Source organism: Astyanax mexicanus, chromosome 4, assembly GCF_023375975.1.
Source record: "Astyanax mexicanus isolate ESR-SI-001 chromosome 4, AstMex3_surface, whole genome shotgun sequence".
Classification (NCBI taxonomy): Eukaryota; Metazoa; Chordata; class Actinopteri; order Characiformes; family Acestrorhamphidae; genus Astyanax; species Astyanax mexicanus.
Genome location: NC_064411.1, coordinates 40,306,972 through 40,320,258, shown reverse-complemented (window position 1 = coordinate 40,320,258; position 13,287 = coordinate 40,306,972). Strand labels below are relative to the sequence as shown.

Sequence of the window (13,287 nt, the reverse complement as noted above, 5' to 3'; positions counted from 1 at the left end):
ACTCTAATGCTGTAGGAGAGCCTGCATATCTTTGGTATAGATTGTCAAAGTACTACAATAGCCCAGCTTGTTTAGTGTTCACATCCAGACCAGGGTGAGTTCTCATAAAGGCCCCTTATTACGGAACTCGCTCGTCTTCAATAATTCATGTTCTGCGGCCGAGTGCTCTAACGAACCTGCCCGTAATCCTCCCGTAGTGTGTTTCAGGGAAAGTCCACGGCGTCCCACCGCAATCACTCACACACCTCTGCCCTGTACTTTTCCACTGCCTTATCTCACCCCAGCACCTCCAACACCCTGCCAGAATGTCAGATCCAGGCTGTGGCAATGTTCCTCCGGCGTTCCTCCATCGTCGCTGAGAAGCCAGGCTTTGGAATGAGTTACATGACTCTTCAAGGTGCAAGCAAGACCACAAACCAAAGGCATCCCTCACCAGCCCCCCCTGCCAAAAATACCACCGACCGAAGGGGAAAAATAAATAAATAAGGGCTGTTTATCCCTGCTGAGGAGATATTTCTGCCTCTCCAATTGTGGCTTCGTCCCTCAGGGATAATGGATTTTTCTCGAGCCGTCCTTGCCGCTGGTCACGACTTGTTTTGGGTTGTAAATGTTACATTCGGAATAGGCGCGTATTTTTAGGCCGTGTAATTTTTGCAGAATGTGCCCGAGGTAAGTGGTGGCTGTGGCAAAAGTAAGTGCGTATGTGTGTGTGTGCGCGCCTGGACCCCCACAGTGCTAGGGATGCTGTAGTATCTTACATTTACAGTGCTCTACCAGTCCAAAAAAATCCATTTGAAGCCTTAAATTTGCCCCACCAGGATGAGGTTGCCTTATATTTTGTCTGAAAATGTTTGCCTGCAATTGAGTACTGTATTTTTTGCACTATAAGGTGCACTTAAAATCCTTTAATTTTTCCCAAAAATTGACAGTGCTGCTTAAAATCTGGTGCACCTTATGTATCAACTCTACCAGTCAGGTTGTAAGGAGCAGTAAAGCCACTCTGCTGAGGTACAGTGTTATACAGGAGTTTTAGTGAAGTTTCTCCAGCACTGAGCCTGGAGCAGTATTAGCATTACCCTCTAACTGCAGCGCTAGCTCTTTCGCTGTTTACTGTATTAAAACAAGCTACTTTGGACAAATCACTAGCTGATAGCACTCTAGCTTACTGAAACACTCAGAGTTCCTCAGTGTAGCACTGTCTGGCAGCATTTACTAGCGCTAAGCATTGCTAACGGTTGCTAGCACTCCTGCTATCCGTGGCTAGTGCTGCTGCTAACCGCACTGTTGAAAATATTGAAAATCTAAGCTTACTGTAAACAAACAGAAGCGCTTTACTCACTCAAATAAACAGTTTTTAGGAGAGAAATCTGTGTAGATTACTGTGCAACACTCTTGTGTCGCATTCTTACTATTGTCGCTTAAAATGCGCCTTATAATCCGGTGCACCTTATGCATGAAAATAGACCAAAAAATATACATTGCCAATAAAGTTTCTTTGTTTGTTTTTTTTTCTTCAGTTCAGGCAAGGAATGTTTGTATTTAGCCCATTTTTTAAACGTTCCATGTGTGCCACATGTGGCCCAGCATTTAAAAATTGGCAGCAATTTTAAAATTGAATTGTTTTGACCCTCAATACTGGCATGGGCCATATATGGCTCAGAATACAAATACTAAGCAGCTTTGACCCTCAATACTCTGAGCATTGCCATAGCTGATATTTATTTGAACCATATATGGCTCAGAATTGCCTGCTTTCTAGGACTTCTACTCATTAGATAATTTGTCTCTTCCGCCCGTTTCTGACGCAACAGGCCACCCAACTCCTGGTACAAGCAGTCGTCATCTCACGACTCGACTACTGCAATGCCCTGCTAACTGGCCTCCCAGCCTGTGTAGTAAAACCACTCCAAATAATCCAGAATGCAGCAGCACGTCTGATCTTCAACCAGCCAAAATGGGCACATGTCACCCCGCTGCTCATTGAGCTCCACTGGCTACCAGTTGATGCTCTCATCAAATTTAAAACTCTTACAATCGCCTACAAGGTGATGACAGAACAGCTCCTTCCTACCTGCACTGATCACTCCTGAAGTATTGCGCAACCTCCCGGCCACTGCGCTCCTCCAATGAACGTCGCCTCGCTTTGCCAAACACTCACACAAAGCAATCCAGACTGTTCTCATACAGAGTTCCCCAATGGTGGAACAAACTACCTTCCACTACCAGATCAGGAGAATCTCTCATTATCTTTAATAAACTCCTGAAGACAGAGCTCTTCAAAGAGCACTTACTCTCCTAACACCTCTACCAACAAACTAACTACTTCTGACCTCATGTCCTTCTTCCCCTCCTTTACCTCTCTATCCCATTATTTCCCTTCAACCTCCTTTAAGCCCTATCTAAAGATGTTTTACCTTTAACTTCTATGATTTTTGTACTTGACTTTTGTAAGTCGCTTTGGACAAAAGCTTCTGCCAAATGTAATGTAATGTAACATCTCTGCAACACTTCCTTGACATGCCTGGTTGCCAGATATATATTGACAATCAAGCATCAAACAAGAGATTTGCTGGGACATCAGCTTCAGCAACCTATAAACATCATCGTACCTACAGATCGCTTAAACTTCTGTGGGCAAATATGCCATAGGATGCCAAAAGGAACCTATATACCTTCACCTGAACCTAGGTTCCTTGTAAGTGGCTTTTTTTGCAGTATTGAAACATGAATATCAAGAATGTTCCGAGACCCCTCTGTCCTGTGATCGCCTCTCTTGGACGTTTGGGCCTGGATCCAGATTTTCCCACAGTACACACATAAATACATGCACACATACGCACTTACACACCCCACCCTGGCTAAATGTACCTTTGTTCCTCCTCAGCTGGCATCAATCAGGCCTTCCGCTGGCCCTCACAAAAGCCCCTTGACCGGGGGCTCCGTTTGACTTGGCGCGGTGGGCCATTTTGTCACTGCACACCGCTCTCCGTTTGCAGGCAGTTACGTGTTTTCGCTCTTCTGAGTGCTGGCGGGCTGCGAGCTACTGAGTCTGAATGGAAGGGCTTAGTTAGATGACGTTATAACATTGAGTCTAAACAGTGCGAGTTCACTTTCATTCACAAGAATGAATATTGGACAGAATGGTAGGTAATTACACCTGTTATTTTCTCAGGAATGGAGTAAGAGAAAAAACATTGACATTCCAGTCAATATGGGTGGGAATAAAGTCTGGGAATCACACCAGGGGACTATGAACATGTACAGTAATCATCAGAGAAAAATGAGTGTGAAAAGGAGTAGGAAAAATAAGATCAAAAATCTAAATGGGAATACAAATAGAAATTCTGTTTACTGTTATTTTTACTCAGAGGTACCAGATGTACAATTTGGAATTCACACCAGAATCCAATGTACATTTAATCCCATTTGAATTATAGATTTGGATTTACTTTCTCAGGCAAAGAAGAATTCATATGTAAAAACTGTGAAAATTCCAGCCAATCTGAATGGAAATAAAATTTGTGATTCACACTGGGAGCCTATGCAAATATAATCTGGTTTAAATTAAAGTACAACCCCCCAAATCCAGCTAATCTGGATAAAAAATCAATATAATCCTGTTTGAATCGTAGGTAATTTGTCCTGTTATTTTCTCAGAAGAGGAGGGAGATAAAAATCATTGATATTCCAGCCAATATGGATGGAAATACAATCTGGGAATCACACTGGGAGCCTATGCAAATATAATCTAGTTTGAATTGTGAGTAATCCAGCCAGTTTTTTCCACAGGTGAGGATCCTGAGTGAGAATGTGCAATTACATTCCAGCCAATCTGGACGAAAATTTATTCTGTGTTTATTTAATCCTGTTTGAATGGTAGGTAATTCGGCCTGTTGTTTTCTCAGAGGAAGGAGGAAGATAAAAATCATTGACATTCCAGCCAATCTGGATGGGAATACAATCTGGGAATCACGTCAGAAGTCTGTGTACGGTACATACAGCTCTGGACAAAAAATAAGAGACCACTTCAGTTTCTGAATCAGTTTCTCTGATTTTGCTATTTATAGGTTTTGTTATGCTTGAGTAAAATGAACATTGTGGTTTAATTCTATAAACTACGGACAACATTTCTTCTAAATTTCAAATAAAAATATTATCATTAAGAGCATTTACTGTATTTGCAGGAAAATGAGAAATGGCTGAAATTACAAAAAAGATGCAGAGCTTTCAGACCTCAAATAATGCAAAGAAAACATTTGCAAAGATTATATTCATAAGGTTTTAAGAAAGCAATATTTGGTGTAATAACCCTATTTTTTAATCACAGTTTTCATGCATCTTGGCATGTTCTCCTCCACCAGTCTTACACACTGCTTTTGGATAACTTCATACATGCACTCCTGTTGCAAAAAATATTCAAGAGGTTTTTAATTTGATAAAATCAAAGTTTTTTTTCCAGAGCTGTATAATCCCATCTAAGTGTTATTTTCTCAGGTGAGAAGCGAGGACAATTTTTATTTATTTGTTTTTTTGACATTTTAGACAATCCAGACGGGAATACATTTGGGAATCTGATAATCTCACCCTGAGGCTATGTGTCATTGAGGATAAGGACTCTAAAACAGGAAAGTAATGACTCTCTCTCTCTCTCTCTCTATCTCTCTCTCAGGTGATAGCATTAGCAGACGCGGCGGAGGAGAACAGGGCGTGTCTGGTTCAGGCCTTCTCCAGGTTACGGAGCGCCACTCATCTGCTCATCCTGCTGGTATCACTGTGGCAGGGGCTCAGCGCTGACCAGACCACCATACTGGAGGCCACTCTACTGCCATTACTGCAGGACACACCACAACTGGTGAGAACACACACTCTGGACTGGACTGATCACACACAAAACAGCAGCACTGAACACTGACCAGGGTTACGGTGGGTTCCTGACGTATAGTTCAGCTACAGAAAGCTCATCAGGTATCAGCTTCAGAGAGAAAACACACACATACACACCCATGTTCACAAACCCACACACACACACACACACACACACACACAGCCCTGCACAATGATCTAGCATTCATGCTGAGAACACAAACACTCACTCACACTCTACGCTCTCCTCTCTAAGAACCCTAATTCGGGCCGAGCCCTTGACCTCAGGGGCCCCTCGGCGTAAACGGCTCCTGTGTTTGGTGAAGCTGCTGAAAGCTTCCGAATTGTTTGCGCTCTCTGAAAGTAGGGGACCGGTGACCTCCGCTACCTGCTGACAGATCAAAACGAGAGTGTTCTAGCGGACTTTCTGTTTTCCGAGGTTTCCAACCAGGTCAGCTTCAGAGCACTCAGTGTTTATATCTCTTTTTCTGCACAATCCTCTTCTTTCTTCATATCAGGTCGTCAGTGCAGGTCTAGCTCTGGTCCTGAAGCCCTGCAGCACAGTCCTGTGATTCCTCTGCTCAAACACACCTGATTCACTGCAGATGTTAGCAGTTACTGGGCTTAGTACGTGAGTTTCAGCAAGAGCCTGAAATATTTGCCTCATATTGCTGAGACCAGTTATTCACATCAGCTTCAACTGGGCTGCTTTATTGTTTCTCTACTACTGTTCAGGTTCAAATCAAGTTCAGATTTTATATGGTGAGGTTTCTCAGTGTGGGTTTCTCATCTTTATTTATCTATGGTTAAATGTTTTTTTTGTGACTTTCCTGCTCCCTGCTGTTATTAACAGTTTTATATATAACGTAAAGTTTAAATATACTAAAAACCTTTAAGATTTTTTGAAGGCAATTATTAAGAACTGTTTTTTTAAGGAGAAAAATGTTGTCTTACTGTTGAAAAAGAAGATGATGTGTACTGCTGCTCAGGTTTATTAATTGGTCAATTTTGTTGGCTCAAAATTGGGTTTAGACAGAAATTTGTCATTACATTACACTACATTCAGGTTCATACTAAATCTTTTTCTGAATATATTTGGACTTATTTTGCTAAAATACATTTCGGTTCAGACAGAAATGTGTCAGATTTTTTTCTGGTTCAGACATAATTATATAAACAAAATATATTTAGGTAAAATTTAAGTTTGACAGATTTTTTTTGAATAAGCTTAATTCAAGTTTAAACAATTTTGTTACTAAATAAATGAAAGTTTAGACAGAATTCTTTTGAATAAGTTCAAATTTAAGCAACTTTTTTCTGAATATAGACGGTTTAGACGGAATTTGCTCACAGTACACTTATATACAAACAAAATTTGTATTGGAATATATTTAGGTAAAATTTAAGTTTGACAGAATTGTTTTATTAAGTTTAAGTTTAGACATATTTTTACTGATTAAATTAAAGTTTAGAAGTTTTTTTTCTGAATAGGTTCAAGTTTAAACAGATTTTTCTAAATAAGTTTAAGTTTAAACAGAATTTCTCTGAATAGGTTCAAGTTTAAACATTTTTTTTCTAAATAAATTCATGTTTAAACAGAATTTCTCTGAATAAATTGAAGTTTAGATATTTTTTTACTGAATAAATCAAGTTTAGACAGATTTATTTTCTGGATAGATTTTGGTTCAGAGAAAAAAATTCTCTAGAATACATTTTAGTTCAAATTGAATTGTCAGAATACATTCAGGTTTTAAATGCAGAGTACAGTTGTTGACAGATTATTGTCAAAATACATTTTGGTTCAGAGTGAATTTTGTTAGAACACATTCTGACGTGTTCAGGTATTCATTTTTTAATCAGAATGCAGTTAGTTTAAAACAGAATTTTGTCATAATAATGTTTAAGTTTAGGTATTGATACAGGTTTAGGTCTTTTAAAAGAATCTGAATAACTTTAGGTGTGGACAGAAATTAGTCAGAATATATTCAATTAAAAAAAAAAGTGGTCAGAATACATTAGATATGGGATTAGACGATTTTTTTCAAAAGATATTCAACTTTAAGAGTACACTCTGGTTCAGACTGGATTTTGCCAGCATATACAGGTTCTTATATAATCGTGTCAGAAGATATTCTGTCAGAATATATTTAGGACATTATTAGGCGTAATGTTTTAAGAAGACGTTCTAGTTCAGACAGATATCTGTCTAAATATATTCAGATTTAGAACAGGAAACAGTACTAAACTCAACATCTTCACTCTGAATGTTTGTACTTGCTGCAGTGCTACTGTAGGGGGCGTTGTGTGGGCTCCTCTGCTTTCCCTTTCAGTTATCAATTAGCAGATGTCCTGTTCGGTAAACACGCTGCTCCAGGCTATTCACAGCTGCTGGCGTCAGTGCAAATACCTTCACAATGAGGATGGCGAGATCACAAGCTGGTAAAAGTGCTCGGTGGTGACAGGTGGCATACACACACCAGCCGTAATTTACTGCAGCGCTATATAAGCCAACGGCTAAAGCTGGGACGTGTCCTCATTTGAATGGGTGTTCAGATGCTACTTTTAGAGCCATTCCATATATACATATGTGGCCTTCTATATATATACTCCTCTGTGTGACTGTACTGCTGAAAATAGACCTGCACCACACGTCTGAGCTAATGCAGTCAGCACGCCGACAATTACACACAAAAACACACAGTAATTACGCAGTAATCCGCTTTATAAAGCAACCGCACAACAAACACACAAACTCACTGTTCAGAGACCCCTCCTCAGGTGCAGGCTATTTCTGTGAGTGTGTGTTTGTGTGTGTGTGTAAGTGAATAAATAAAGGAATGTGAATATTTATATATACTAAATTTAGTTTGAAATAAGTTTTGGTCAGAATTTATTCAGGTTCACAGAATTAATAAAATCAAGTAGAAATTTGTCAAAACATTTTTTTAAGAATACATTTAGGTTCAGATTAAATTTTGTCACAATACATTCAGGTTAAAAAACACATTTTGTCAGAATACACACAGGTTCAGATAGAATTGTCAAAATACGTTCAGTTTCTCACAGAATTGTGTCAGAATTAACTCAGGTTAAAAACTAACTTTGTCAGAATACATTCAGGTTCAGATGGAATTTTGTAAAAATACATTCAGGTTCAGACAAAATTATGTGAGTATACATTCAAGTTAAAAATGAATTTAGTCAGAATACATTCTGGTTTAGACAGAATTTTGTCAAAATACATTCAGTTTCTGACATTTTGTCTGAATTAATTCTGGTTCAGATAGAAATTTTATCTGAATAAATTCAGGTTTAGACAATTTGTTTTAGAATACATTCAGGTTAAACATTTATTTTGTAAGAATATATTCAGGTTCAGATGAAATTTTGTCCGAATACATTTAAGTTTAGATGGAATTTTCTCAGAATATATTCAGGTTCAGATGAAATTTTGTAAGAATACGTTCAGGTTCAGAAATAATTTTGTCAGAATTAATTTAGAGTCTGACAGAATTTTATTGAATTAATTCTGGTTCAGAAATAATTTTTGTCAGAATTAATTCTGGTTCAGAAATAATTTTTGTCAGAATTAATTCTGGTTCAGTGGTTCAGATTGAATTTTATAAGAATACATTCAGGTTTAGACAGCATTCAGTTCATTCAGGTTAAAGTTAATTTTGTCAGAATACATTCTTGTTCAGATGGATTTTTTTAAGAACACATTCAGGTTCAGACAGAATTTTGTTCAAATACTTTTACGTTCTGATGAAATTTTGTCATTATACTTTCAGGTTTTAACAGATTTCTTTCAAAATATATTGAGGTTCCAACTGAATTTTGTCAGAATTCATTCAGGTTCAGATGGAATTTTGTCAGAATACATTCAGGTTTAAACTAAATTATGAGAAACCTATCAGATTCCAACAGAATGTTGTTTGATTGCATTCAGGTGTATACAGAATTTTTCAGAATACATTCAGGTTCAGGTGGAATTTTGTCAGAATTTATTCAGGTTCAGCTATATTTTACAAAATCAGAATGCATTACGTTTTTTGACAGATTTCTCTCAGAGTATCTTTAGACTCAGACATAATTGTATCAAAACACATGTAGATTCAGTTATATTGGTTAAAATTTGAATGAATTTGGGGTTTTAACAGATGTTCATGGCATTCACGGTCAGTTACTGCCAATTACGGAGTAATCTGTTTTATGAAACGTCCCACAAACCTGTTCTTCAAAGCTGCAGCGACCCTTCCTTAGATGCAAGCTATTTCTGTTAATGTGTGTGTGTGTGTGTGTGTGTGTGTGTGACTATTCCACACATCAGTTGAACCACTATATCTTCTTTAATGTCAGAGAAGAGCAAGAGGAAACAGTAAAGTGGGCCATTAAAGAGGCAGCTTACATCAAAATGAGACACGGCTCTTGAAAACGGAGGCCGCGGGTTTTTTTATGTTTGTAGGGGGAGGAGGGGTGCAGCTGTCTCCGCTGATGGGATGGGGTGGGAGGGTGGTGGGTAATGGTAGCGTAAACGCAGTAGTTTACACGGTGACAGAGGGAAAGTATACAGAGGAGACAGTTTGGTTTCCATAGTTCCCGCTCGTTCTGAGAGAGAGAGAGAGAGAGAGAGAGAGACTGAGAGAAAGAGAGAGAGAGACTGAGAGAGAGAGAGAGAGAGAGAGAGAGTGTATGTCATGGTCCAGGCACAGATAGAATCAGTAAACTGAGCCAACCACTCGCTAATGACACGTATCATGAGCTTTCACTTTGTTTCTTTCTTTCCCTCTCCCTTTTTTTCTCTCTCTCTCTCTCTCTCTCTTACTCTTTCTCTCATACTCTTTCTTTCATTTCATTTTTTGTAATTTCAGCCATTTCTCTTTTTTCTGCAAATAAATGCTCTAAATGAAAATATCTCTTAATTTTTTCCAGAGCTGTATTATTGGATTCCTCAGCCTACATACCATTAGGTGTATATTTCTAACAGTACTGAACCCTGCTCTCCCTTAAATACCAGTCTATTTCATTAATTAACATTAGTTGATGTAAAATTGTATATTTGAATATGGAACAATGGATTTATACATGACTTGTCTTTCTTTTGCTGTATATATTTACCTTGAATATTTCTGTTTTAATCATTTCAGATAGCTGGACAGAAAGAGTCAGATATTAACAGTGCTAAATAAATGTTAATTTAAGTTCAACAGTTTCAATCAACAGCCATTAGCCATGCTATTTTCTAAATATTAACATCTGCATTGGCCATTTGTAAAGACATATAATTCAAACACAAGTTTTGGCCATTTGTTTGCATTGGTTTGGAGTTTATAAACTAGTCCTTGGACTATTTATATTAAAGGGCAGAGTCTGATGATGATGATGATGATGATGTTTCAGCAGTGGTATAAAAGCAGTAATAAACTATAATAGTACTATAATGTAATACTCTAATTATGCACTATAGTGTTATACACATACTATAAATAAGGATATTGACACTGGTGGACACATTTTGGCCGCAGCCTCAGTCAATATGTACAGTATCAATATCAACATCTCAGTTATAGCACTCCTTACTGAATATAATTACATTAATTTCCCCCGATTATTTTTGCATATATACAGTGGAAAATGAAAAAATAAGACATAGATTACTTTGACTTTACTAAATGGAAAACCTCTGGAATTTAACTAAGAAGAAGATAGATGATCACAAGCCATCAAACCAAGCTGACCTGCTTGAATTTTTGCACCAGGAGTAAAGGCATAAAGTTATCTAAAAGCAGTGTGTAAGACTGGTGGAGGAGAACATGGCAAGATGCATGAAAACTGATTAAAAACCAGGATTATTCCACCAAATATTCATTTCTGAACTCTTAAAACTTTATAAATATGAATTTGTTTTCTTTGCACTATGTGAGCTCTGAAAGCTCTGCACCTTTTTTTTTTGTTATTTCAGCCATTTCTCGTTTTCTGCAAATAAATGCTCTAAATGGTGATATTTTTATTTTATTTGGAATTTAGGAGGAAAGTTGTCCGTAGTTTATAAAATAAAACAACAATGTTCATTTTACTCAAATATATACCTATAAATAGCACAATCAGAGAAACTGATACAGAAACTAAAGTGGTCTCTTTTCCATTTTTTTCCCCAGAGCTGTATATATGTGTTACATACAGACATATATGTTAACAATATGTGCCGTATTCAGCATCATATATATTGCATTTTATGTAACATATATTTAATAAATACGCCTAATTTTTGCAACCAAATGAAATGTATCTCTTTTCAACTTAAAAGAAGCATATTTTAATATTTAACAAAAAAAAAATACTATGCATAAACACACACACACACACACACACACACAAACACTTTCCACCGTCGCCTACCCGGAGCCATGTCCATCGCAGCCGTCTTTGGCGGTCAGTCTCGCCCCTCCCTTTAATGTCCCTTATCTCTCTAACCAAATAATCCCAAGTAAGCCGTGTCGCCACTGGAATTCCACCAATGCGGTGGGCCATGGGGAAAGTGCTCTGCTTCTGCTCACCTGTGACCACCTTTCCTGAGCCCCCAACCTCCCACCATGCATGCTCCTCAACACACACACTCACACACACATCCCTGTAGCTTTTCCCTGTAGTAGAAGTAGTACAGGAAGGGGATTTGTGAGTAAGCTGTAGGAAGGATAAACATTAAGGTACTGATTAAATTGATAGTTTAGTCAAAAATCAGCTTGATACATTTTTTAAATGTATCCTTTTCAGTGTCTAAGATTTGCTTATTTAATTTTGCGCTGGAGCCTCGAGGTTAGTGTGGCTAAGATGACATATAAGCTTATAGCTTTAAGGCTAGTATCAAGTTGTTAAAAGGGACATATACTGAACTCCCTTTTTTTTGCATGCTTCAAATAACACATTTTGTGTTTCTATTGCAGTAGCAATAGCAAGTAGCAGTAGCAAGAACTAGCTTGTTTGTCTTTTGCCATTTTCCACAGGCTAACATTAATTAACATGGCGAGGCCAGCAACAGCTTATTTTATTTGCATAAAAGTGACAGAGCCCTTACACGGCTCATTCTGAAAAGGACTTAAACTGGCAAAAACAAAGCTGGTGATATCTTTATCGTTATTCCAAAGTGATTTTATGTTTTGTGCAAAGAACTTCCTGAATATATATATATATATATATATATATATATATATATATATATATATATATATATATATATATATATTGTATAGCCCATAGACCTATTATAACTTGTATAAAAAGAGTAAGTATAATATGTCCTGTTTGTCATTTAATAATAGCTGTGCTTAAGTGGCGTTGTGTCCGCATTAAAAATGTAGAAATATAAGGTTCTTCAGGTTTTTAAATACCTTAGCCTCATAGTTCCTGTGCAACAACTTGAAAGTAGTGTGTAACGTATAACACAATATACCAGATGGCTTAAGCATGGAGTTGTAGAGATCCCTAATGGTTTCCTGCATTTATCCATCCCATTCAGCTTGAAGGTTCCAACAGTTTGTGCTGATTTTGTGTATTTTGGTTATTAATGAGTATTAATAGCACGTCCAATAGCATTTCACACATTTTGAATCTTGGATAGGTCTGTCTGGCTGTGTGGCAGGCCATGGCATGGCATCTGTCTGGGTCTTCAAGGCAAGCTCTTGAGATGGCAGCAACAGTGTGTGGACAAACATTGTCCTGTTGAAATAGCACATCTGAAAATTGCATTTAAATAATAGGGCCACTGGTTGATGAGTTTCTTAGGGGGTCCTGGGGTAATTTACTCCTCTATTGGGGATCTGCTGTGATTTTATTCCCATATGGAAATGACCATGTGTATGTGTTTCTCACACGTCCTCTGAGAAAATTACAGGCTGAATTATCTACTGTTTTTCGCTGAACTCTGTGGTCCTCCGGTAATTTTAGTCCTGTCCAGACGCACATCTCTGTGTTTCGTCACCTCGCGTTTAATAAAATAGCTATCTGTCCACTGCTACTCATCGTAATTACACTTTGGGCGTGCGTTTCCACAGAGATCCATGTAAACACAACAGTGAGTGGAAATGGATGAGCTACTGAACTCGATGTCGTGTGACAGAGAAAGCCTAAAAACTCACTGGTCCTCCTGTTTTTTCAATTGCAGTCCCGATGCAAGAGTTTTATCACTGAGTAGAGGTGTGAAATATTTTTCACAGACATCCCCCTGAGAAACTAATTCAGTACAGATAAGGTTTTAGAGTTAAAGTCCTAGTTAAATTGCAAGCAAATTCTTCTAGTAGTACTGCTGTCTGTTAGATCTACAGTACAGGCCAAAAGTTTGGACACACCTTCTCTTTTTCAATGCGTTTTCTTTATTTTCGTACATTCTCTCAATGAGTTTCAAGAGGTGGTCACCTGAAATGGTTT

General features: G+C 37.9%; 1 protein-coding gene across 4 annotated transcripts in view; it reads left to right on the top strand.

The window, feature by feature from the left end:
• bbs9 (Bardet-Biedl syndrome 9) overlaps positions 1-13,287 on the top strand; it is a 208,329-nt gene that overhangs the window by 104,690 nt on the left and 90,352 nt on the right. For all 4 annotated transcript variants that reach the window (XM_022679101.2, XM_022679100.2, XM_022679102.2 and 1 more), the window contains one exon: positions 4,670-4,852. In XM_022679101.2, the coding sequence (XP_022534822.2) occupies positions 4,670-4,852 (183 nt within the window). The remainder of the gene's footprint in view (positions 1-4,669; positions 4,853-13,287) is intronic.